Source organism: Pipistrellus kuhlii, unplaced genomic scaffold, assembly GCF_014108245.1.
Source record: "Pipistrellus kuhlii isolate mPipKuh1 unplaced genomic scaffold, mPipKuh1.p scaffold_m20_p_3, whole genome shotgun sequence".
NCBI lineage: Eukaryota > Metazoa > Chordata > Mammalia > Chiroptera > Vespertilionidae > Pipistrellus > Pipistrellus kuhlii.
Genome location: NW_023425529.1, coordinates 75,041,100 through 75,067,137, shown reverse-complemented (window position 1 = coordinate 75,067,137; position 26,038 = coordinate 75,041,100). Strand labels below are relative to the sequence as shown.

Below are 26,038 nucleotides of genomic sequence, written 5' to 3'. Positions count from 1 at the left end.
GTCCACATGCAATGAATAGTAATCATGATCCTTTGAGATTAATCAGGCATTGAAGACAATGCTTATTTTCCTGCTTTATCAGTTCTATAAAATAAATCCTACTTGGTGACTTTTCATCTTGTTTTATTTGTATTCTTTACTCGATCAATAATTACTTTCTAAACAAGCTTTATACTGTTGATGCTTTTTTATTCACTATGTACTATATGCTTTTTTAAAGCCCCACTTAAAAAGAGAAAGATGGGAGTTCTGAGTAATATTAAAATTGATTCCTTGGAGTGTTTTAATAAAATAATTTGAACATAATAAAAGTTTGTTTAAAAAAAAAAAAAAGCCCCTACCATTCATTGATATACTGATATACATTAATTAGAAAAACATTACATCAATCTGCTCTTTCTGCCATTAGAGTGAGATATTACACTCCATTTCTCATATTTAGTAGTTTATAGTACATTTTATTAAAAATTATTTTAATGTTCAAAGATTTTTAAATTACAGGGTGTGAAACCAGATATAAAGGTGGGTTGTTTTGTTTTTGTTTTTTGTCTTAATCTGCAGAAAGTCACTATATTAGAACATTGAAATATTGTAGTATCTCTTGCTAAGGTGTGGAGATCAAAGGTAGAAAAGGCATGATCTTGCCTTTAAATAAGCTTTCAATATAATAGGCCTAAATCTTGGCTTAGCTATGTAATAGTTGTACTATCCAACCCCCCAAAGGGCTATTTAAGGTGGTGAGTGTAAGGTTTGAGGCGCAGGAAACTGACCACCAAGGAGTTTTAAAGTAAAGTTTATTCCCCAGTAATGAGCAGGACTCATTACAGAGGTAGAGAAATCAGAATTGAAGGAGTTGGGAGGGGAGATGGACCCAGCCGGGCTGCCACCTGGACATGGAGGTTCAGCAGCACGTGGCTGGTCTGGGGGTCCTTTTTAAGGGGAGGAACAGGAGAAGGTTGGACCCAGGGCAGAACAGGAAGGGGTGGGCTCCAGGACACTTTGGCACGTGCTGATTGATGGCTCAATGTCTTGGAGATGTCTCTGTGACAGATGCCAGTAATGTCATAACTCCGCCCACCAGTTGGGAGGAGGAAGAACCTTATAGTGAGTTTTAGTTGTCCACATGAACTGTTACTGCTAACATCTAGTTGGGTGGGGTGAGCTGAGTTTCTTAATTTATGAAATAGTGCTTTCTGTCAATAGCAGCCACAGTGAAACAGCTATTAAGACTAGTTACCTACTCTCACAACTGCTTGTCTATAAAGGAAGTTGAATTAATTTGTTGTTGTTGTTAATCCCCACCCAAGGATTTTTTTTTTCCATTGGTTTTTAGAGAGAGGGAGAGGTGTTGTGGGGTCGAACCCTGGGTTCAAAATAAGACCACCGGAGGCTGATTAATTAAAAAAGCAGGCAAGGATTTATGGACTGGCCAGGACAGCAGGGAGAGCACCACATGCAGGTGGTCTCCACACGACTGCACCGTTTCAGGGGTAGGCAGTCCCTTTTAAAGGTTCAAACCACAGGAATTTTCCTTTGTTCTAAATTCTAAATCCTAAAGACTAAACTCTAAAGACTGGGGACAGCCCGTTCCCAGTCACATCCTGCTAGACATTGGAATGTGGCCCTATCTTGCCCATAATACAAAAGCAGAACTAAAGGTTATCTATAGTTTCTACCCCTGAAGCTACTGAGTCAGTGGGAGTCCATCTCCTGTAACTACCCTATTGTTTAAGCAAGTAATCCGAAGGTCAAAGTCAGATAGCAAGGTTAAAATTCAAACAGCAGTTGTTACCAAAATATGGTTGCCACTATTTTTCAAGAGGGAGAGAGAGAGAGGGAGAGACAGAGGAAGGAGGCAGCAGGTAAAGAACCACCTGCCTCTCACCTATGTGAAAGACACATGGATTGGATGCCTCCTGAACTCCACCCCACCCCAGCTGGGGAAGAACCTGGCACCCAGGAATTTGCCTGGACCAGTGGTGGAACCCATGATGACTCTTTGGTGCTCAGGCTGCTGTTCTACCACTAAGCAACACTGGCCAGGGTGGAAGTTGAATTAATTTTTATGTTGAAAGAAGAAAAAAAAACACTAATAAAATGGAGATTTCTTGAGTGTTCTGTTTTAAAATGCAGTCAGCCGAAACCAATTTGGCTCAGTGGATAGATCGTGAGCCTGCAGACTGAAAGGTCCCAGGTTCAGTTCCAGTCAAGGGCGTGAACTTTGGTTGCAGGCACATCCCCAGTAGAAGGTGTGCAGGAGGCAGCTGATTGATGTCTCTCTCTCATCTGTCTCTCTCTCATCGATGTCTCTAACTCTCTATCCCTCTCCTTTCCTCTCTGTAAAAAAAAATCAATAAAATATATTTTTTTCAAACAAATAAAATGCTGCAGTCAAAAACTATTTTTTAGCTATTGGTCCTTCAAATTGTACATCTAACAGCTAGGATTTTGGTATTTATTTGAAGTACAATGCCAGTTATTCCCCTGATTGTAAGCTCCCTTAAAACCTATCCACTGTTATGATTTATCCAATGATTTAAATGTTCATCTTTTGCTCTTTTTAATGATTTGTGAGTATTTAATGCTTGCTTTCTTTTATTACATGTATCTGTATTCTTTTTGGAAGCAGATGATTGTTTGGTTTTAATGGCTATAACATGATTAATTGCATGTGATCTCCAATATCCCTTTTAGCTGTTAAATTCTTCAATTCTTTTGTAACCATTTTTTAAACAGAATGATGGATTTTTAAAAACGTATTTATGTTTAATATTTTATTTTGATTTAGAAACTTAAATATATACACTGAGTGGCCAGATTATTATGATCTCAACACCCATAATAATCTGGCCACTCAGTGTATATCCTATATAATAAAAGGCTAACATGCAAATTGTCCCCTCAACCAGGAGTTTGACCAGCAGGCAGCCAGCCAACCGCCCATGTCCCCTCCCCCTGCCCAGGCTGGCCGGACCGCGCCCATGCATTTGTGTGTGTGTGTGTGTGTAGAGAGAGAGTGGCAAGATTATTATGCATTCAGAGATAATCTGGCCACTCAGTGTGTGTGTGTGTGTGGGGGGGGGGGGGGCGTGTTTGATTTCAAAAAGGAAGGATAGGGGGTGAGAAAGAGATAGAAACATCAATAATGAGAATCATTCATCAGCTGACACCTCCTGCGTGCCCCACAGTGGGGATCAAGCCTGCATCCTGGGCATGTGCCCTGACTAGGAATTGAACAGTGATCTCCTAGTTCTCCAGGTTGATGCTCAACCATTTAGGCACTCCAGCTGAGCTTGATTTAGAAACTTATAAACAATCATTCTCTTAGGTGAATGAAAAAAAAAAAAGCTATCTTTAGAGGATTTTTTAAAAACCATAGCAGGATCTATAATTTGTGGTCCCATGGATTAAGAAATTTTGTAAATATTAATTTAAAAAATTCTACTGAAAATGTAATAATAGATCTAGTAAATAGAAAATTGGCTTAACACTTAAATGAAAATCCAAGACTTTTTATTGAGCGTTTTCTGTTTGCACGTTACTGGTTGAGTTAAGTCCAAGTCTCAATGCCTGAGAACCAGGGAAACCAATGGTGTAATTTCCAGTCTAAGGGCAGGAGATGGATGTTTCAATTTAGCTTTCAGGCAGAGAATGGGTGTGAAATCCCCTTATTCTTTTTAGGCCCTCAATGGATGGAATGATACCCACTCACATTGGAGTGGGCAACCTGCTTTAGTCTACCTTTTCAAATGCTAATCTCATTCAGAAAAATCCTTACAGATACTACTTGAAATAATGTACTAGTATAGTGAGATATCTGGGCACCCCTAATCCAGCCACATTGACTTAAAATTAACTAATATAGACCCATTCCAATTTTGAATAACTTGACACAGAGTTCTGCCTTTCCCAAAATCTACCTCTCTGTAACTTTCATTTTATTCTATTTGTGCCCTCCAGTACTCCACAGAATATATCCAGTCACATTTATATACTATAAATTTTCAAATGTTTGAGGATAGCTATCATAAGTCATATTCCTCCCGTAGACTAAATTCCTTCTAGTTCTTCAGTGGACTGCTTTTCTGATTCTTCAACATTTTCCTTATTAATTACTTCACAGAATTTGTTTCATAGTAACTCAGACCTGACCAATGCAAAGTTTAGTGGGCCTGTTATCTGTAATACAAATAAAATTTGTTATCTCTGACCCTGACCAGTTTGGCCTGTGGACTGAAGAGTCCCGGGTTCGATTCCAATCAAGGGCACATGACTGGGTTGTGGGCTTGTTCCCCAGATGGGGGCATGAAGGAGGCAGCCAATCAATGATTCACTCTCATTGATGTTTCTACTCTCTTTTTCCCTGCCTCTCTGAAATCAATAAAAAATATATATATAATGATATAAAGCCGAGACCGGTTTGGCTCAATGGATAGAGCGTCGGCTTGGGGACTGAGGGACCCGGGTTCGATTCCGGTCAAGGGCATGCACCTTGGCTGCGGGCATATCCCCAGTAGGGGGTGTGCAAGAGGCAGCTGATCGATGACTCTCTCTCATCGATGTTTCTAGCTCTCTATCTCTCTCCCTTCCTCTCTGTACAAAATCAATAAAATATATTTTAAAAAAAATATATATATATATATATAAAAAGTTGGTGTCTCCTTTATTCATTAGTCTTCCTCTCCTTTCCTCTTTGAAATTAATATATTGAGAGAGAGAGAAACATCAATGATGAGAGAGAATCATTGATCTGGCAAAGGCATCCTGCTTGCCTCCTCACGGGATCAAGCCCAGAACTGGGCATGTGCCCTGACTGGGATTCAAACCATGACCTCTTACTTAATTGGTTGGTGCTAAACCATTAAGCCACACCGGCTGGGCCATTAGTCTTTTTGATAAATTCAGTCACCCTATGTTTTATTTGCATAACAGAGCTTCATTTATATTAGACTGTAATCAAGATTCTATTTTCCTCTAGGTTTAGAAATATTTCTGTAAACATTCAGAAATGGCTGGGGAATCCCCCTTATGGGAGAGGTATTCTCTATAGAATATATCTGCCAATATTCTTAAGTAACAAACAAACAAAAAAAAGATAACATGTACTTACCATTCACTGTGTGCCAAGCTAAGTTCAAATAGTTTTATATATATTAACATATTTAATGAGGTGTGTATTTACTGTTATTGTGTCTGTATTTTATAGATGAACCTGTAACATTATATTAGGTGTCTTCGTACAAGGCAAAGTGGAATAGGTCTGTTATCTTTCTTTGTTGGTTGTTAGACTCTTGTCATTACTATCCAAAACAGCTTTGGGGATGGGTGAGGAAAGCACTTACATCCTGTTAATTAAAACTGAGGTAATGTATACTGAGCTTTGAGCAAAATGAACCTTTGTCTTTGAATATATACTATAACATAAAGAACTAATATGTTAGTTTTTTACATGTCACCAGAGACTTGTTGCATGATATTCATGCAAGAATAGGCCTTTTCCCCTGGCTTTGCCCCCTGCCACCCAGGAGCCTGCAAGTCCCTGCTCCCAGCCAGAGCATTGCTTCTGTAGCTCCCTCCACCCTCTCCCCCTCACAGCAGGTGTCCCACCCTGCCCAGCCACTTCATGCCTGCGTATGCAGATTTACCCACCATCTTTGTCGGATTAATTTGCATAGTCACTCCTGATTGGCTGTGGGCATAGTAGAGGTATGGTCAGTTTACATGTTTGTCTGTTATTAGGTAAGATAGTTCTACAGTTATCCTATATAATAAAGAGGTAATATGCAAATTAACACTTATACCCTCATAAGGTGGCTGCCTATGACCAGGCCAGCAGGAGGGTTAGTGAGGACAACTGAACAAGCAGACTGCCTGGGGTGACCAGACTGGCGGGGGGTTTATGAGGGGAGACCAGGCCTGCAGGGGAGTGGGGGTGGGGGCTCGGCGCACAGCTGGGAGTGATCGGGCCAGCAAGGGGGTGGAAGTTGGGGGTGACCAGGCCAGCGGGGGGGGGGGGGGGGGGGAGTAAGAGGTGACCAGGCCAGCAGAGGGGGCTAGTTGGGGGCAACCAGGCCAGCATGGGGACAGTAAGGGGTGACCAGGTCAGCGGGTGGGGGGAGCAGTTAGGAACGACCAGGTTAGGAGGGGGAAACAGTTAGGGGCAACCAGGCAGATAGGCAAGCAAGCAATTAGGAACCAATGGTCCAGGATTGTGAAAGGGATCCCAGATTGGAGAGGGTGCAGGCTGGGCTGAGGGGACCCTCTTCCTGCCCCCTGCACAAATTTTATGCACTAGCCCTCCAGTGTTTTTATATGTTTGGAATTAAATTGAGAAATCATACTTCATACCAATTAAGGTTAGCTTCTTGTCACCTTTCTGGATCCAATTTTGTCATTTGATATATTTGCTGATTTACCTAGCTTCAAGTCATCTATAGATTGGAGAAGTATAACTTCTTTGTTTTCAAGGTACTAAAGTTAGAACAATTAAGAATTAGAAACCCAATAATGCATTTAAAAATCACCTTCCAGGTTGTTCCTTAGTTATATTAGTAGCATATATTTCTACCTTGCCTGTAGGAATTTCATTACTATGTAGTATTAATAATCATTTGTAGAGCTCCATGTTTCTAATCATAATTTTTAACTATTTCTTAATTTTAGTTTTTCTAATGTTATTTTGTTGTATCACTGTTGAGTCTAGGTAATGTCCATACATTGACTGGATCTATAAGTTGAAGAGGAAATTGGAATTGTATTGTTTGACAAACTTGTTTTTTTGTGAGCCCCACTCATTGCTAGGACCTCACAGTCATCCTCTTGTCTTCTTTTGTGCCTTGTCCATTCACTGTAAAGCTTATGTGTCAGTTGGAATTTACCTTATTCATTTTGAAGATTGTAATTACTTTTTTTACTAACTCTAGTCTTAAATCACCTCTGTTTCTTACCATCATCCCTCAAGACTACCAACAGTGGTTTGGTCACAGACGTCATTTAGGAATTCTGAGATAGGTATGTAGTCCAAAAGGGCTATGAGAAGTAGCTGTGTATTTCCTGTAAAATCCCCCTCTTTTGGGGCCTCGGCTACATAACATTTCTTCTTAAACTTTTCAAATGGAAGATCAGAAGCTTTCATAGAACAAAGAGAAGCAAAAAAAGGTAGTGGAGCTTACAAGTGAAAGGCCAGACTTTTTTGTTGTCCTTAGCATTTTTGTCAATCCACTACTTAGGTGAATGGAAGAATGAAGAGTAGGTAGAGAGGAAAATAGAGGATGCAAGAGGCTATAGACAGTCTAGAAATAGACTACACCCTGATATATAATTGGCAGGTGATTTGTAAATAGCCACTTTTGGAAAATGGCTCGTTTGCATTTGGTGCTTTTTCCTGGATTTTCATGTATTATTGATTTTTTTTTTTTTTTTTAACAGAAAGGAAGAGAGAGGGATAATTAGAAACATCAATGAGAGAGAAACATCAATCAGCTGCCTCCTGCACAACCCCACTAGGGATATATGCCTGCAACAGAGGTACATGCTCTTGACCAGAATCAAACCTGGGACCCTTCAGTCCGCAGGCCGATGCTCTATCCACTGAGTCAAACCGGTTAGGGTATCCCTTTCTTTAAACCGTGGTAACCATGTACTTACTAAAGCTCTATGGGTCGGAAAGTGATAGAAAACCCATCTCCAAAAGGACAAATTACTGAAAAGATCAGGGATAGGACAGACTTTAGGTGTTGATTTTCCAAAGGCCAAAGTGAACCAGCCCTGATAGGCACATTTCTGCCCTTTCATCCCCTGTAGCTCCTCCTCTTGCAGAGGACTTTCACTTCTTGGATTTAACTTCAGTAAGAAGAAACAAGTCTTCCCTCCAGTCACAGCAGAGCTCTCATTGCCACCTAATGGCCCTGTAATCACATCCTCATTCCTGAACCAGGGGATGTCTGGATATGAGGGCATTCTACATTGAGAGTTGGGAAGGGCAGATCTCTAAACAAGAATTTGAGCTATTGCTGAAAAATGGGGGAGTGGGGTAATGCTGAGCTGGCAAATAACTACTTATAATGTCTATTAAATTCTGATTTTATTATATAAATGGGCACATTCAGCATTATTTAACTGGTTGTTGTTGTTTGTTTTTTTTTTTTTTTTTTTTGGGGGGGGGGTGTTTGACCAACAGAAACTTTCATTTCAACCAAATAAAAGTGAAGACTTAAAGTGGAGACAGTATAGTGGAAGGGGCATACATAGAGGTATAAATAGAGATTCAGAGTCTAGCTCTATCAAGAATTAGCTCTATTATGTTGAGAAATTTATCCTTATTGTTGAGAAAGTTAAAGGCACCCAATAAATAACACTCTTTTCTCTTGCTTGACTTCTGTCAAGAGAAAAGATGAAGATTGACACATTGGAATAAAAAGATTAGTTTTATTACTGACAATAACTGAAATGAAGGACTTGGTTTTTGTGTGACAACAGTGAGGCTCTAATATTGAACCCAGATCTAAACCGTTATTCATCTCCAGCCCAGGCACTTGAACAATAGGTTTTTAAATCTCCCCTTAATAACTGAGACCAGAATGCTTGAGTCCTGCAGACATCCAGCTCCCAAAAGGAGGCTGAGAGATACAGAAGTTACATATGTCTAGTTGCACTCTGAAAATCTCTATTCAGAAAGTTCATATTACCTCAGTAGTAATTGGTGGAGTCCCGGGCCAGAAAATGTTGAGGAAATTTACTCTTTGTCGAAACCAGAGAAGTGCTTACATATATGCCCTCAACACACAGATTTACGAATCTTACTATATTATCTCTAAGTAATTTTAATGTAGGGTTGGTGTGATGTTCAGTTGCAAACAAATTTTGGGTGTAAAAACTCAGGAAGATTACCAAACAACCACCCTCACCAGTTTTTGAAATTGGGTTATTATAATAATTGATGTGTGAGTAGGAGGAAACCCATTTTGCCTAGGAGATGAGTAAAATTGGTAATAATTGGGCAAGGATAAGGGCTTATGAAATGGGAGGAAGCAGCCAATGAAAATAATGTCTTACAGAATCCATAACTATCATATGCTTGCAAATTAAACTCAAGGCAGGCAAAGTGTTTCATCAGCCATCCTCATCCAGCTGGTACAAATTCAAAGTTTTTAGCACAGTCTCCAATCCAGCAGTTTTCAGTGTGCTTCCTAGACTAATAGTGTCTGTATCACCTGAGAATTTGTTAGAAAAGCAAATTATGGAGCATGTTCTAATCCTTCTGAAACTAAAACTGTGGAGGTGTGGGGCCCACCAATGTATATTTGATAAGCTCTCTAGGTGACTTTGATGGATACTGAACTATGAAATACCATGATTTGCAAATATCCCCATAGCAACAGATGAAGATTAATTGCATTTGCCAGTAATATTTTCTAGTTCCTAATGAGACATGTATTTAATGGGTTGTGAGGTTAAATAGGTTAAAATAGAGCTTAGGCTTGAATGACAAATAGGTATGAGAATAGGACTGTATTTTCATCCAATGGGTTGATGTCTATTTAAAAAACAAAATGTAGCAGCAGAATGCAAAAGGAATTGGACGTAGAAGATAGTAGAAGGAGAGAGAACCTGAGGAATAGTGATTATAATTTGTGTAGAGTGACAGAAGAGGCTATTCAAAGAAGGGTTAACCCAACTCAGTGACTGAATCTAAAGTGGATGAAATAAAATATGATTTAAAATCTCATCCCTAGGTAATTAGGATAATGGTGATTGAGGGAAGGACTTGAAAATGTGTGAATAAAATGAAACCATTATTGGACACGTTAATTTTTAAGTGATTGTTTAAAGAACAGATGGAGAGAGAAGGGTTGAAACCTCATCTTTAAGTTGTATAGAATAAGAGGAGAACTTGAAAGTGTTTTGAAGACAATTAATACATCATCCATTCTGTCGTCAAATGTTTACTGAATGTCTGCCATGTGCCTGGCACAGTTCTAGGTTCTCAGGATAAAGTAACAGATAAACCCTACCTTCAGAACTTAGACTTATTATGGAAGAAGAAATCAAAACAAAATAAAAAACAACTACAACAGTAAATGAAACAAGATAATACTAAGGGCCAGCAAAGAAAGTAACAGTAAAGAGTGACTAAGGAATTGAGACTTTCCTTAGATGCTTGGCCAAAGGAAGACTGGAGGTAGTTACATGTGACAAAAATCCTGGTGGGAGACAATTTCAGGAAGCCAAAAGATGGTGGTGTCACAGATTGGCCAAGGAGGAATTGCAGGAAAGCATATTAGAGGGTTTGTCATGCTTTTTGCCCTTTCAGGGTAAATGATTGGAGAGTGAGGTCTATATGGCCTATATAAAATAGTTGGAGAGAGAGGTCTGTGTATTGGTAAGAAAATGGACTTAGAGATATCCCAGTTCATCAATTTTCAGGCATTTGTTAGCTGTGCAGAAATTCCTCTTTCTTTGAAGCTCACTCTTCTTAAAAGAGTAATGAGTAATAAAACCTGGTGGGATTAAATTGTGATGATTAAAATAAGAGGGAATTTAAAACAACTAGCAATTGTGCTTTGAATGTATTACTTAATGATAACTGACATTAATAATAGTATTAATGAAACAGCATTCAGTCATGTGAAATGCAGTTGTGTTTAGTCATGTGATACACAGTTTTATTTAGAAGTTATACTTTGATCTTTTAGCATGCAAAGTATTTTAAAGACATAACATTACAGCTAAAGATAATTTTATCCTAATATATAAAAAGTCAGGGGCTGTCATGACCAAAACAATCAGACAGATGACTGAACAGCAGGCTGCGTGGGGTGACCAGGCTGGCAGGAAGGGTAGTGAGGGATGACCAAATGACTGAACATCAGGCTGCATGGGGCAACCAGGCTGGCAGAGGGGGGCAGTTAGGGTGACCAGGCCAGCGGGAGGTGGGGGGTGGGCAGTGAGGGATGACCAAACAGCAGACTGTGTGGGGCAACCAGACTGGTGGGAGGGACAGTGAGGGGTGATCAGGCCAGCGGGGGGGGGCGGGGGGGGGGGGAGTTGGAGGTGACCATGACAGCAGAGGGGGGCAGTTGGGGGCCATCAGGCTGGCAAGGGGAGCAGTAAGGGGCTACCAGGCAGGCAGGTGAGTGGTTAGGAGCCAGCAGTCCAGGATTGTGAGAGCTGATATCTCCCAGTGGGGCCTGGGTTGGAGAGGGTGCAGGCTGGGCTGAGGGGGGGGGTCCCCTGCACAAATTTCGTGTACCAGGCCTCTAGTAATTAAATGATAGACTTTGATTAACTTACCTGATGATATTTGCTTACATGCACAATATTCTGAGATGTATTTTAGTAACTTGTATTTTCTTCTTACAGATGTGTATATCTCATGATTGATGAGAAGAAACTAGTCATGGGCCAAAGGTCAAGATACTTCTCTGGGAAATGCTGATGCTGCTTTACAAAGTCATACAATGAGTGTTTGGTTTAAGAACGATTTTCATATTTAAAAGATTTTCATCTTGGAAATATATCAAGTGAAAATTAGAATCTTTTGGGAAACATTTTCCTTCTAAAAAATTATACTTGTAATGGGCGACATGGCAAACAACTCTGTTTTATATAGTGGAGTTAAAAACTCTTTGAAGGAAGCTAATCATGATGGAGACTTCGGAATTACGCTCGCAGAACTGCGAGTTCTCATGGATCTCAGGTCTACCGATGCTTTACGAAAAATACAGGAAAGCTATGGAGATGTCTATGGAATTTGCACCAGGTTGAAAACATCTCCCAATGAAGGTGAGCTTTATTGCATTTGATTTTAGTTTTTTGTGTGGAGAGTACTGTATATTCGGCTCATAAATGAACATGTTTATATCGTCTTGGCTATTTGTAATAATTATACCATAATTTCAGTGACTTTAAAGGTAGGCTTACTGTTAGATTGGTACATTTAAATCAAGAAATAATGTTGTAAATTACTTAATATATTTTTGGCTGACTGGAGAAAATATTTTGTACTGTTGTACATACTATTGCTGCTTGTGTATGACAGCTAGATTGTCTTTTTCCTTGAGCCAATAGTATGGAACCAGGCTCGGTAAACCCTCAGGGCATTCAGTGGAAGTAAGCCCTGCTGGCGATTCTCGTTTTGCCAGATGACTTCAAGTAGTTGTCACTGCTAATACCTGACTGAGTTTGTTTTTAACCTAAACTTGAATAACTAATTCAGATGGTACTAAAGCAATTGGAGAGTACATGGTAATTTTTGATAGGGCAGGCATTTCCTTTGATTAAAAATAGTATTTTTCAGTCTTGGAAATGCGTTTCATTTCCCTGTGCTCACAGAAGCCGTTGGTTTCATTAATTTTGATTTGTAGTAAGTTTCTTTATGGACATCAAGAAAGGAAAAATAATTATGACTTCTTTACATTATGGTCTTTGAAATGGTTTGAGGAGGATGGCTTTCTGTACATTAATCATGTTGAACATACAATTGATGTCAGGTAGTTTCAAGTTGCAAAAGAAGGGGGAGAATACATGAAGATGAATGTTTGGTGATGACTATATTTTAGTAAGGATGGGAAATTATTAGTGCTTAAACCTAAAGTGTATTAGTATATATTTTATTGCAAAGCCAATTCTAGAGAAATTATGCAGAAGTCTTTTTCTTTATTTTTTTCCTAAAACACTCATGCCATGCTACTACTTGTGATAAAATAAAATTAATAGCCTGAAGTTATTTCTAAAATTGTTAACGAATTTTAAATAATATTAAAATTATTTTTTTAATGTTTATATAATTTTATGTGAATTGCTCAATGGTAGGTAGTTACTTTGATTTCTCTGAGGAAGCATAATCTTGAGTAAGATAGTATCAGTATTCACACATATCCTAAAAGGACTTTCTGCATCACTTGGAGTATATTCTTTTTTCTGCAAGACCAGTTAACATTTCAGATTTTCTCCTCAAGACAGAACCACTAGAAACATGGACTCTTTGTAGTTATTTCTTCAATTTACTGTAGAATCCCAAGTAGCTGGGATCCTTGTTGTTGATATAAATTCAGAGTATCAAACTAATTAACAGATAATAATTTGACAAAATTTGGAATTCATTATGCAAACCTATATTGAAATGTTAGCTAACTTTAGATCACCTTTGAGATTTGCACATTAATACACTGTTATCATTCATTAAGTAAACCATATATACTTTTATTACGTTTAGTCTAAAACCTAATTGATGGATGTTTCATGATCACCAATTAATAGGAGGCACTAACAGTTTTTAAAAGCCCTCAATATATGCTCATAAAAATTATAATCGAAAATCGGTTTCAAATCTGTATTTAACTGCTTTTCCCCAAGCATGTCTGTATTCCTCTGCTATTATTAAAATCTTAACCTTCTAATAAGTAACTACTCTTCCATGATGTGTTCTCATTTTTATAGACATGATTTTCATTAATTTGCACTGGAGTTTCTTTTGTGTTATTATTTTTGGCAGTGCTCCTTACATCGATTTTGATGTAATTAGTGAAGTTTATTAAGTTAACTGAAAATGTTGCATCTAGTACATTTTACAAATTTGGGGAGGGGGTCGTTTAGTACCCATTTGACAACATTTTGGAAGCTGCAAATAATCTCTAGATATTGCCGCTTAACCCTCAAAATTTCGTATTCATTGCTGTTGCTTTATGCTCTTAAATAAATATGTGCAACATTTTTCTTCTTTCATTCTTAGAAAATTCTTGCTCATCTTTCTAGTATTGTGAATTTAATTTTTGTTAAATTTGTGTGAACTGTTGTCTTCACTATTTATATATAGTTTGTCCATTTTAAATATTGTTTAAAGAATGTGAAAAAGGCCATTTTATGCATTTCATTTGTATTTACATTTGTAAGAATTAGAATAGTAGCAGTCTTGACAAGAGTATTATTTCCAAAGTAATAGTTTTAATTTAATTTGGAAACATTTCAATCAGAAAGCTAATGAACATTTCATCACTGATCAACTAAGCAAAAGATAATAAATGAATCATCAGGGATAATCTGCTAGCAGTTTATCTGTCCAAGAAAATAGTCTAGACACTAGTACTAGAAAAAATTAAAACAATTTCTTGAAATACATGAATTTTGATTAGGTAAAGCTAAAGTTAACCTTTTAGTTCTTTCATTCATTAATTTGTTTCTGGCACACTCTTTCATCAAATTTAGGTTGTTAATTGTCATATTTTATATATCTCTAAAAAAATTTAGTGTTGCCAGTTTTAATTGTAAGATAATTTAAGAGTATAATTAAATTACATCCTAATTACAGAAGTGTTAGTAAATTGTAAGAATATGTCCATCTCAGAATTGCTGGAATATGGTTTTTCTCAGGTATGTTATGTGGCAGGTCCTTTTTTTTTAAGGCTCTGAGCATACATTCATTAATAAAACAAAAATTCCCATCTTATTTTTGCATGGGGGAGACAAAATCACAAGACGAGTGAAATGTGCAGTGCAATAGTGATATATACTTTAGAGAAAAATGAGTGGAGAAGCAAAATCAGATATATTGAGGTTGTCAATATCAGATTGCTAGAAAATCTGGAAGAGCAACTTAAGACATTTCTTAAAAACCACAACAAAAATGACAGATAGGACATAACACTTTTTGTGCCAGATTGGTTGTTAGCACTTATAATAACTCATTTTTTCAGCCAAAGAACCCACACCACCAAAAAGTTACATGCTTTTATCTATAGTCTTACATTTCATAGGCACAGAGAAGGAATTCAAGCTACAGAGAGCACGCTTTTAACTATTTTGCTGTACTTCCTGTTATAAAAGTTTATAGCTCATACACCTTAGAAGAGTTAAGAATATTGAGAAAGAGGTACCTGTGTTCTTTCCTCTCAACAAGTATCTTCTTTTTCTTTTTAAATATTAGTTTATTGATTTCAAAGAGAGGACAGGAGAAATAGAAACATCAACGATGAGAGAGAATCATTAATCAGCTGCCTCCTGCACGCCCCCTGCTAGGGATCAAGCCCACAACCCGGGCATATGCCCTAACCAGGAATCGAACCTTTACCTCCTGATTCATGGGTTGATGCTCAGCAATTGAGCTAAACTGGCCGGGCTCAGCAAGTACTTTCTGACAGCAGGAACTACATAACAGGGGGGTGGGGGGGAGGGAAGAAGGAGGATTGATTTAAGTTTCTGTTTATCAATCAGTCTTTAAAATACATATGCCCTATCAGAAAGTTGTATTTGTGTGCTCCTTCATTTGGCATGCTATCTGTTGCTTGTTTTCTAGGAGAGTAGTCCTTTAGCTTGATTTGAAGCCTACTGACTGCATCCTGAACAATAGGAAGTGTTTTGAGCCAGATGTGATTTTTAAATTAAAAACTTCCCAGTGGTTCTGATTAGCCATCTTTACTCTTTAAAGAATTAGAAATATAAATTTCAAGGTTCACAGGAATTAAGACTTATAACTTCATATTTTTAGTTTTTTCTATGAGAGTAAACACCTATTTTGTCCTCAGAATCTAAGGATGTACTTTTATGCCAAAATAACTTGCTAAAGACATCCTAAATGCATGAAGTTACCATTACAGTTTTTGTTTTCTCTATTGTTTTCCAACATTACTTTCTTATTCCTATTCTAAATCAGTTTTTTTTAAATATATTTTATTGATTTTTTACAGAGATGAAGGGAGAGAGATAGAGAGATAGAAACGTCGATGAGAGAGAAACATTGACCAGCTGCCTCTTGCACACCCTCCACCGGGAATGTGCCCGCAACCAATGTACATGCTCCTTGACCGGAATCGAACCTGGGACCTTTCAGTCCGCAGACTGACGCTCTACCACTGAGCCAAACCGGTTTCGGCTAAATCATTTCTTTTTAAAAATATATATTTTATTGATTTTTTTACAGAGAGGAAGGGAGAGGGATAGAGAGTCAGAAACATTGACAAGAGAGAAACATTGATCAGCTGCCTCCTGCACACCCCCTACTGGGGATGTGCCCACCGCCAAGGTACATGCCTTTGACCGGAATCAAACCTGGGACCTTTCAGTGTGCAGGCCGACGCTCTATCCACTGAGCCAAACTGGTTTTGGCTAAATCATATTTCTTGATCCTTTTAATTTTACACTAGCTTTTGGTATCTTTTCCATTTTAATGTGTTCCTGTTACCCATATTATATTTTATATTGAATGATAGACTAGACTCTCAAATAATAAGATTTCTAGAATGCATATCTCTGGCCCTGGTTTCATTTAGTACTGTAGTAAACAAAGAGTAAAAATGAATTTATAAAAAAGACAGGCACTGACTGGAATTTTGTAGGAAGTATGGCTTCATCAATTTGTGAAGAGCAATAAAGCAATTGAGACACTAAGCTTTTAAAATGGTAGCTGCTAAAATTAGGTAGAAGAGAAAAAACAAAAGAAATAAGAAAAGGAACAGTGATATAAAGAAACAGGTATGTGGTAGGAAGCAGAGTAGTGTCAACAGCAATTGTCCCTTGTTGACTAATGCGTCCATAAGGTTTCAAATGGTAGTTTATATTTGCACTCATAGAAGAAGTTAGGTTATTAGTATTGATGTTTGACCACATCTTCATGTTGTAATACTATAAATCTAACATTCACACATGAAAATCTATTGTAACTCGAAAAAATCATCCCTTTGCCCAGAATAAGTCATTATTGACCTATTGGATGCTACAAGAATGCTCTGATGTCCGTACTTGGTTATACAGATTGGCACAGCCTTGCAGGCATTCAGCAAGTATTTACATGGCTCTGGTATGTCAGCCATGGGTGCTTTCATATGTCTTTAGTTACTAACAAGGGTTTTATGTTGATGATTCTGCATGACCTTGTGCTAGAAATTTATTGCTGCTGTAATAGGAATAGAGAGTTATACGTTTAATACCTGCTCTGGTCACAGTTTTCATTGCTTATCTATCTCTTGAAGATAGTTATAACTTTGACTACTCTAACTTTGTATCAAGTTATACCTAAAGAGTCTGAAACATCATAGTTTTAGGGTTTTTAAAAAAAAAATTGTTCTCTAAGTATAATGGACCTATTTCCTTCTCAAAATATTCTGTTCTGCCTTTCATGGCATTGTATTCTTAGGGTTTTCTTTCTTCCTATCTGGCCAAGTCTCATCAGCTCCTATGCTTTTCTTTAGATGTTGACAGGGCCTTGGGTTCTGTTCATCTACACACACATTTCTCTTCACATACATCCCTGGGTGATGTTGTCCACTCCTAAGATTCCACATGTCGTCTGCTGCAGATTCCCACATGTGTAGCCACCATCTAAGTGTTTTACCCAAGCTTTGAGGCTGAAAGCTTGATTCATTTTAGAAATCTTTACTTTCTCAACCTTTCCCTCCTGAAAACATCCCTTTTCCCCCTTTCCAGTGAAGCTGTTATCCATCTTGTGAGGTGGCCCCTTGATCTTGACAGGAATCTTTCACCCACTCTTACTTCTGTCAGCAAGACTTGAAAATTCTTAAGTCCTAATGTCTTCATTCAAGGGTGTCTGCTTCTCTGCATCCCCACTATCCTGTTTGAGGCCTCTGTCTTCTCTTGTGGTGACTCAGGTAACAGCATATTAACTGGTGTTATTTCTGTCTCCTTCTTGCTGCCTTTCACTTCCCTGCTTAATGCTGGCAGTGGTTTCACATTGCCCTTAGAATGAAATTCAGACTTCTCACTACGGTTAGCAAACCTCTGTGGGATCTATTCCTACTTACCTCTCCAACCTAACCTCTTCTTTCCAACTCTGTTTTCTCTGCTCCTTAGTGTTTGGGCATAGCAAAGTTTTTAGTTTTCTTAACTACTATTTCTTAACTACTATTGTTTCTGGGTCTCATACATATTATTACTATACTAATCTCTTCACCTAAAACGCTTTACCTCATCCTTCCTATGACTTTTTATCTCTAAATTATTCTTTTTTTAAAAAGATATTTTATTGATTTTTTTTTTTTTTTACAGAGAAGAAGGGAGAGAGTTAGAAACATCGATGAGAAAGAAACATCATTTAGCTGCCTCCTGCACACCCCTTACTGGGGATGTGCCCGCAACCAAGTTACATGCCCTTGACTGGAACCAAGTTACATGCCCTTGACCGGAACCTGGGACCTTCCAGTGCTCAGGCCGACGCTCTGTCCACTGAGCCAGACTGGTTAGGGTTCTAAATTATTTTTAAGATTTCAAGTTAGGTATCTTGGAATTCCCTTATTCGCCCCAACCTCCTAAATTTTGGATTGCAGTTCCCTTTGTGTGCTCCCATAACATCCTCAGCACCGCCATCCTAACATTCAACACACTGGGTTGCTTGTCAGTCTGCCCCACAAAACTGAGCTTCTTGAGGACAGGTACTAGAGAAAGACGTCCTGTCTGATTCATTTCCCTGTGCTTAAGTGTCTATCACAGTACCTGGGCCTGTGGTAGGTCGGCATTTGGGAACAGATGTGTAAGTTTGACATTAGATTAGTAATTCTGAAATTTTGAGTGGGGTTGGTCTCCTTGTCTTTTGAAATTGGGGATATGATAGGAGTATTATCTGTTTCCCAAGAAGAATGAACATTAAAAAATACTTTTGCATGCTTTCTAGGTCTGCATGTTTTCCTGTGGCCCTCATCACCATCACTGTCACACCACACACAGACACATGTAGAACATGCATACATACATATAGGACATAATTTCAAGTACAGAATTTTATAAGACTATAGTATGTGCTGTGTATTAGCCATGATTTTCAGTTCAGCCTACCTGCTTACTACATTCCAGTTGTTTCCCCTCTTCATTTCCTAAATTGAGACAGTTTTTAATAATCCCAGCAGTTGGGATGCTACATTTTATTGTAAAACATTACCCTGTTGATACAATTTGCATTTTATTCCATATTGTGTCCTTTTCAAATATATAACAATATTCTTAAGCCATTGTATATTTATAAAATACATACAGGCTTTTTATTTATACTTCCCACATGGTGAATCCAGAACCGAAAAGCATATAATTCTGAGGCTGCTTTTGATGTTGTTGTTTGTTTGTGAAGCGAACTGGGCCATAAGGAGATCAATGCAACGCCTGCCCTTGGCCTCATTGCTACTAACACCACAATCAGCTGAGCCAACAGGACTAGGCAGAAGATTTCTCACTATGTTTATTCATAAGTTGTTCTAAACAATTTTATATCTTATCTACTTTAGTTTTATAACCCAGACTAGGTAGGTCTCATTACCAGTTCCACCAGCTTAGCAAAATCTCTTCCCCACAAAGTTTGCTTTCTCTTCACTGTGGCAGCCTCTTCCTATACCTGTAATAAACTAACACCACGCCCTGGATCCTGTTCCCTCTTGCCTCTTTAAAGGCTTTACTTGAGCACTATCATCAGTGTCTCTGCATTATCATTTCCATGGTAAATAACTTGTCTTAATATCTATCACTCATCTTTTAAAAAGCAAAATGGGGTTGTATTTATCCAGTTTAATTCACCTTCACTGCTTTATTTCTCCCCATTGCATCATACGCCTGGAAAAAAAGTTATCGATACTCACTGTTTCCACCTACTCATTTTCATTCTCTGTTCAGGTCTTTCTTATCAGACTTTCTTTATATACCACTCCACTGGAATATTCCTTATCAAAGTCACCAGCCTCTCTATCTAGTGAAAGCCAGTTGTCCATTCTCTGTCTTCATCTTATTCAACCTTTGTAACACCAGTGATACAGTCAGCTATATTATCTTCTACATTTAAGAAACTCTTCTTTCCTAGACTTTCCTACTATTGCATGAACCTGTTTATGAGTCATATACCTTTCCCCACCCTTCTTTTTCTTCTTAGTTGTTTTTAGCTTCTCTTTCCCTATCTGATCACCAAATGTATTGTTCCAAGGTTCTTGCCCCAGCCCTGCTCTCTTCTTGTCTACTTAGTCTAGCTTTCCAGAAGCTCTTATTGGGCACGTGGCCTCAAAATCATCTGTATATTGATGACTTTGACTCAGATCTCTCCCTGAGTTCCGAATACAGATAGCCAGCTGTCTTTTAGACTTCTTCGCTTGTATGTTTAATGGGCATCTCATGTTTAAACCTGTAAAACAGAACCATGAACTCCTGCCTCCCTATTTCCACCCAATTTTGCAATTTCCCAAGCCTGCTCTTTCTTGGTAAATGTCTCTACCATCTATCCACTTAAATGCATGGACCCCCCCCAAAAAATAAATAAATCTATATGACATCTTTTTTCTTTTCTTTCTCTCATCCATACCCTATACTTCAGCAAATTTTGTCTGATCTCCTTGCAAGACACCTGACAGATCTAGTCAGTTTGCCCCTAACTCTAAAACCCAGGTGCACCATCATCTCTTACTTTGTACTGCAGCAGCTTCCCAACTGATCTTTTTCTTCTGCTCTTGTGATTTCCATTGTACTTAGAATAAATCTGTAGTGTTCATGTTGTAACTTCTCCTTTTCTTAACTCTGTTACCCGGTCATTTATGATATGTATGCTGCATACTTTTCCCTTTGGTTCTTCCAAATAACCTTATTTATGATATACTAACAAATGTGAATGCCCTCCCTCAACCCCCAAGGAAGTTAAGTGACTTGCATAGGATTTCAGTAGATGAACTGGCATGTAGGTCTTCTAATTCCTAAACCAGACCACTTGATTGGTGTAATAGCCCAGGTGTGTGCTTGTATGAGTGGAGATAGAAGAATTATAATAACCTTGAGGACCAGCTGCTTTTTTCCTTCACAGATTCCCTCTAGGGCAAATTTTTAAGCTACCTTTAGCTCTGTGGTGGTTGTTTTCAACATTAACATAAAATATTGCCCCTTGTTATAACCAATATAAGTTTTTGATGAATTATTTTTATAGTTATAGTGGTGTTATTTAAAACTACCTGTGTTAGTACATGAGTTTTTGATGAATTATTTTTATAGTTACAGTGGTGTTATTTAAAACTACCTGTGTTGTATATGTAATTAATGGTGAGCTCTGGTAAGTGTAAGCTAAACTGAGAGAACATTGCAGTATCTTCAAAGAAATTTCTTAGAAAACATTGAGGACTAGCAGGAGGAGAAATAACAGACTTTTATTTTTTGTGCTAGTAAGGGCATTAAAATACAAAGCATCTTATAATCTTTCATAAAAGAAAGAACATTAATTTGAAAAGCAGCAAGCACATAATCTCAGAATAGCATCTCAAAGTATATTTCTTTAAAACAACACACACAAAAAAAACTTTTGTGGAAAACCTTATTGCATTGATTTTTCTTGTCATCCAGTGAACCATGGACCATTGTTAACAGTGTGCAGCCAGGTGTGGTTGGGCATCACTGCTCTAGTCTGAAGAAACAGTGTGGATTCTGAATTAGAATTTGCAAGTTTCTTCTCATAATTCTTTTCCACCTAGTAACAATTGCTGCAATCCTACACTGTTTTTCCTTCCACCAACGCTGCCTCAAAGCCTAGAGCTGTGTGGAAGCTTTCTGTTGATGACTTTTGTCATCAGAAATCTACCGTGCTTTTTGAGCTGCCCAGCATGGACCAACTTTGTTAGAGCTGCTAGTGAAAATATGCTCTGGCATAGTTTTAGTACCTTTAAGAAAGTAAATAATCACTTTAAAATCTATATGTTTATTTCTCATTGTGTATTCTAACAATATACTTTCTTTGTTCTCACTCTTATACTTTTCACCTGCCTCTGCATTGAGATTAATAGCTAACTCGCTTAAAACCCAGAGCCTTCTAGTAATCTGTTTTCCTGTCCTCCTCCTTCTATGTTCTCTTAGAATGAGTTCTTGCCCCCCTCCCCAAAACAGTTGAAATTAATTATAAATTTAAATTTGTGGTGATAAATTAAAAGTCATCTCACCCTGGTATCTCTGCCCCCTTCTTTGATATTCTTAAACCAAATAAGGAAAACTGATGTTTGTCACTGCTGTGTGTTCATACCCTCACAGTAATGTGTGCATACTTTGCATGAGCAAATTTGGATATATTTAGGTTTGACAGGATCAACAGGTTAAATCAGAGGAGGACTTGTTTGATAAAATGAAGGAAAGGCAAAATTGATGTTCACCCAACCAATCCCTCATAACTTTCTAATTCCACACATTAGGCATAATACTATTTTCCTTACAGTGACAGGAGGTGCACTCAGTCAGTGTTTCTTCAATTGGAAATAAATCCTAAGTAAAACTTGAAATAAAGGTCATTCTAAGTCTCCTATTTTTTGGGACTTGAAAATCTTTTATCAATCCCAGTGTAACAGACATTTTGGTAAGAGTTCAGAGCTTGTGATAGATTGGCTTTTCATTGTTCTTCAGCAAATACAAATTAAAATCAAAGGTGTTCACTGATTATATTTTTTGTGCAAGATGCAATAATTAAAGCAAAATAAATATCTTTATATAATTCTCCATTTGAGGAGGAAAAACATTGTCAGTAAAGATCATGGAAATGTTTAATTCCAGTATAAAAATGATCAGTGTCATATCAGTTCTGGTTTCTAGCAGTCTACAAGGTGGAATAAAATAGTATGAAAAAAATAAGCAGTTTGGAAAAGTGAAAATTATTAATCTAATTTTTAGTTATCTTGCTTAAAATGTAATTTTAAAGCACTGCACATGTTTCCATTGATTTAAAGTCTGAACATGACTAACACACAAAAATGAACCATTCTGATAGACCCTTATGAATCAGAATCTAAAGTGTAAAGAATGAATGTGTTTTCAATAAAATATTTTCATTTGTAAATAGTAAAACTGTTCACTGAAATCTTGTTTCTTTTTATTAGGTTTAAGTGGAAATCCTGTAGATATAGAAAGAAGAGAAGCAGTGTTCGGAAAGAACTTTATACCTCCTAAAAAGCCAAAAACCTTTCTTCAATTAGTATGGGAAGCATTACAAGATGTCACTTTAATTATATTAGAAATTGCAGCCATAGTATCACTGGGCCTTTCTTTTTATCGACCTCCAGGAGGGGATAATAAACGTAAGTAAATTGGGAAGGAAAAAGAAGAGTTTGATGTGCGATGCTAAGTTAAGCTCATTAGCTTATCTAATACATAATAATAATAGTAGACCAGCATTTATTGACTGTTTGCTATGTATCAGACACCGTTCTAACAATGCCCAGTGCCTTTAATAGTTCTTGAAATATATTACCTCAGATAATTTTCACAATAACCTATGACATAGATAGTGTCACCTCCATTTTACAGTGAGACAGGTTAAATCACCTGCCCATCTATACATACTATGTGTCTGGCAAGGAGCTAAGCCATATATGTGATATGGCCTGTGCCATCACTGTGTTCAAGTTTTTTAGAGCACTATTGTAAAATAATTTTTTATTTGGATTTTTTAAAATCTCTTAGAAAATCATTATGAAAGCAAAATTCTGTTCTCTTCCCCAATCTACTACTTTTGAAGTTCTTAAAATGTGTTGTTGTTATGTTCATAATTTGGGTAATTTGCTTGCCATTCAAGGAAGTTATATATTTATACTACAAAGTATCCTGACCAGTGGAAAATACACTATAGAATGGTAGATCTACCTTAACTTGTAGCTACAAATGGTATTGTTTTTCTCCCACCTTTTTATAGCCTTCATTTCTCTTTTAAATTTCTTCCCCATTTAAAACATATATTTTAAAATGGGTATTTCAGACAGTATGTTTTGCAACTGCTAGGAAATCTAGCTTGGGTTTTGGCAGCTATATTTAAATAGCTATAAAGTAAACCAATAGTATTTTATATATATGGAAAGCGATTCAACAAAATATTATTTGTGAAAACTTCATTCTTGTGCCTTTCAAGTTAAGAAGACTTGAATGTGTATTTGCTTATTCTAAAAGTTGACTTAGGTAATCATTTAAAGTCATTTCATCAAAAGTATGCTTATAGCTCATGTGAAAACTTTTTTTTTTCCTTTGAAGAAAGTTGGTCACAGAATAATCCTATTTATCTGAATTCAGGGTTTCTCAGCAGCAACACATGATATCTTGCACTGAAACATTTTTTGTTGCCATGTTAATTAGACCACCTCCCAAGAGAATACAATCAAACAGGTGTGCAGACATTGCCCAGTATCCCAAAGGAGACAAAATTGCCCGTGGCTGACAATAATTAATGTAGCTAAGAAAGAATTTAGGCAATATTTTTGTCAGTACTAAGTCAAATTATTTCAAAAACTTCTTTTTATTTTAAAAATGTGTTTATTTTTATTAAATAATGCAATAAAATAATACATATTTTGCTGTGGGAGTATTAGGAGGGATATGAAAATTCAGAGCAAGTAATGCTCACTGAAAATCCCACTTCTTAGAAATTACTGCCATACCATTTTGATATATTTATCCTCTCATATTTTAAAAATGTTTTTGTATAGATGTGTATGTATGTTCATATATGTGTGAGGATGTGTAAATGTATATCTTTTTATCTGAAAAGGAAGGTCATATCATGTTTAGCAACATAGCGAAAATCATTAGTGTTCAGTTTACACAACTATCATTATAGATCACTGGGAATTGGTATGCTACAATTGAGTTAGCAGATTATTAAAAACTTTTTACTTTTAACATTTTCCCCCACAAGACTATAAGAAAACTAAAGAAAAATATTTTGGTGTAGCTCAGTGGTTGAGCTTCAATCCATGAAACAAGAGGTCACTGGTTCAATTCCTAGTCAGGGCTCCATCCCAATTAGGGGCATGCAGGAGGCAGCCAATCAGTGATGTTTCTTCCTCATTGATGTTTTATCTCTCCATCCCTCTTACTTTCTCTCTAAAAATCAATAAAAATATTTTTTTTTTAATTGAAAAGTATTTTCAACAGGCCTGGATTTTGTTACTAATAAGGTCAGGGCAAATCTTCATGGAATTGGGACTGCTTCATTTGCAGGCCCTTTCCCAAATTTGCTTAAGGAGATACTGGCATTAGATCCAACTGGGAAGATGATTTAGAGTTGTCAGTGTCATAAGGCCCTTTAAAGAAACTCAGAATCTACTAGAAAGTGTTAATAAAACATAAAGATATGTTTGCTCCATGAGAAGCTATTTAGTGTTTGTACTTTATTATTTTTAACATTTATTAATGTCCTTCATGTATCTTTTATTATGTTGTGTTTTAATACTAAGTCTCATAGTACTTTGCTTAAAAGGAAATCCATTAATCGCAAATCAACAGTTACAGAAATCTGAACTATCAAAATTTCCTACTGGTACAGTTTGGTGTAAAAGGAAGCACTATAAACCACATCTTAAAGAAATCTTTAGTCACCAGTGTATATATTACTACTAGTGGTTCTCCAAATCTTTGGTCTCAGGACCCCTTTATACACCAAAAAGTATTGAGGACCCCAAAGAGCTTTGATTATGTGAGTTATATCTAGATATTTATTGTATTCTGAATTAAAATTGAGAAATTAAAAAAAATACTTAGCAATGCATTTTAAAATAATTAAGTATTATTTTAATAAATAATTTTAATTACTATGTTTAATTGTTATTAATGAAGTTGTGAAATCATGAAGAGTAGTGTTTTTTTAAATTATATCTCTTTAATGTCTGCTTAATTGAAGATAACAATTCTCTTATGCTTCTTTATTCATTTTATTGTATTAGCACATATAATGCAGTCTTTGGAAAATTCCACTACACATTCATGAAATATGAGGCATATTTTTTTGTGAATTCACATCATCCTTTTGGTCTTATTCTAGCTTCTGTTTTCTCTCCCTGCATCTGTCTCACATAATTTCCAGGTTAATCTTTATTCAGCATCCTCTTCTGTTCATGCTCACTATTCTGGAGTATGCTTTTTTTAAAAAAATATATATATATTTTATTGAGTTTTTACAGAGAGGAAGAGAGAGGGATAGAAAGCTAGAAACATCGATGAGAGAGAAACATCAATCAGCTGCCTCTTGCACACCCCCTACTGGGAATGTGCCCGCAACCAAGTTACATGCCCTTGACTGGAATTGAACCTGAGACCTTTAAGTCCAAAGGCG

General features: G+C 37.1%; 1 protein-coding gene across 11 annotated transcripts in view; it reads left to right on the top strand.

Annotated features, from left to right (window-relative positions):
- The window catches only part of ATP2B1 (ATPase plasma membrane Ca2+ transporting 1), a 135,462-nt gene that overhangs the window by 57,295 nt on the left and 52,129 nt on the right, over positions 1–26,038 (top strand). For 9 of the 11 annotated variants that reach the window (XM_036458670.2, XM_036458669.2, XM_036458674.2 and 6 more), the window contains exons 2-3: positions 11,362–11,784; positions 22,818–23,015. In XM_036458670.2, coding sequence (XP_036314563.1) covers positions 11,577–11,784; positions 22,818–23,015 — 406 coding nt within the window. In that variant the 5' untranslated portion in view covers positions 11,362–11,576. The remainder of the gene's footprint in view (positions 1–11,361; positions 11,785–22,817; positions 23,016–26,038) is intronic. The other 2 variants (XM_036458671.2, XM_036458675.2) reach the window with 1 other exon arrangement.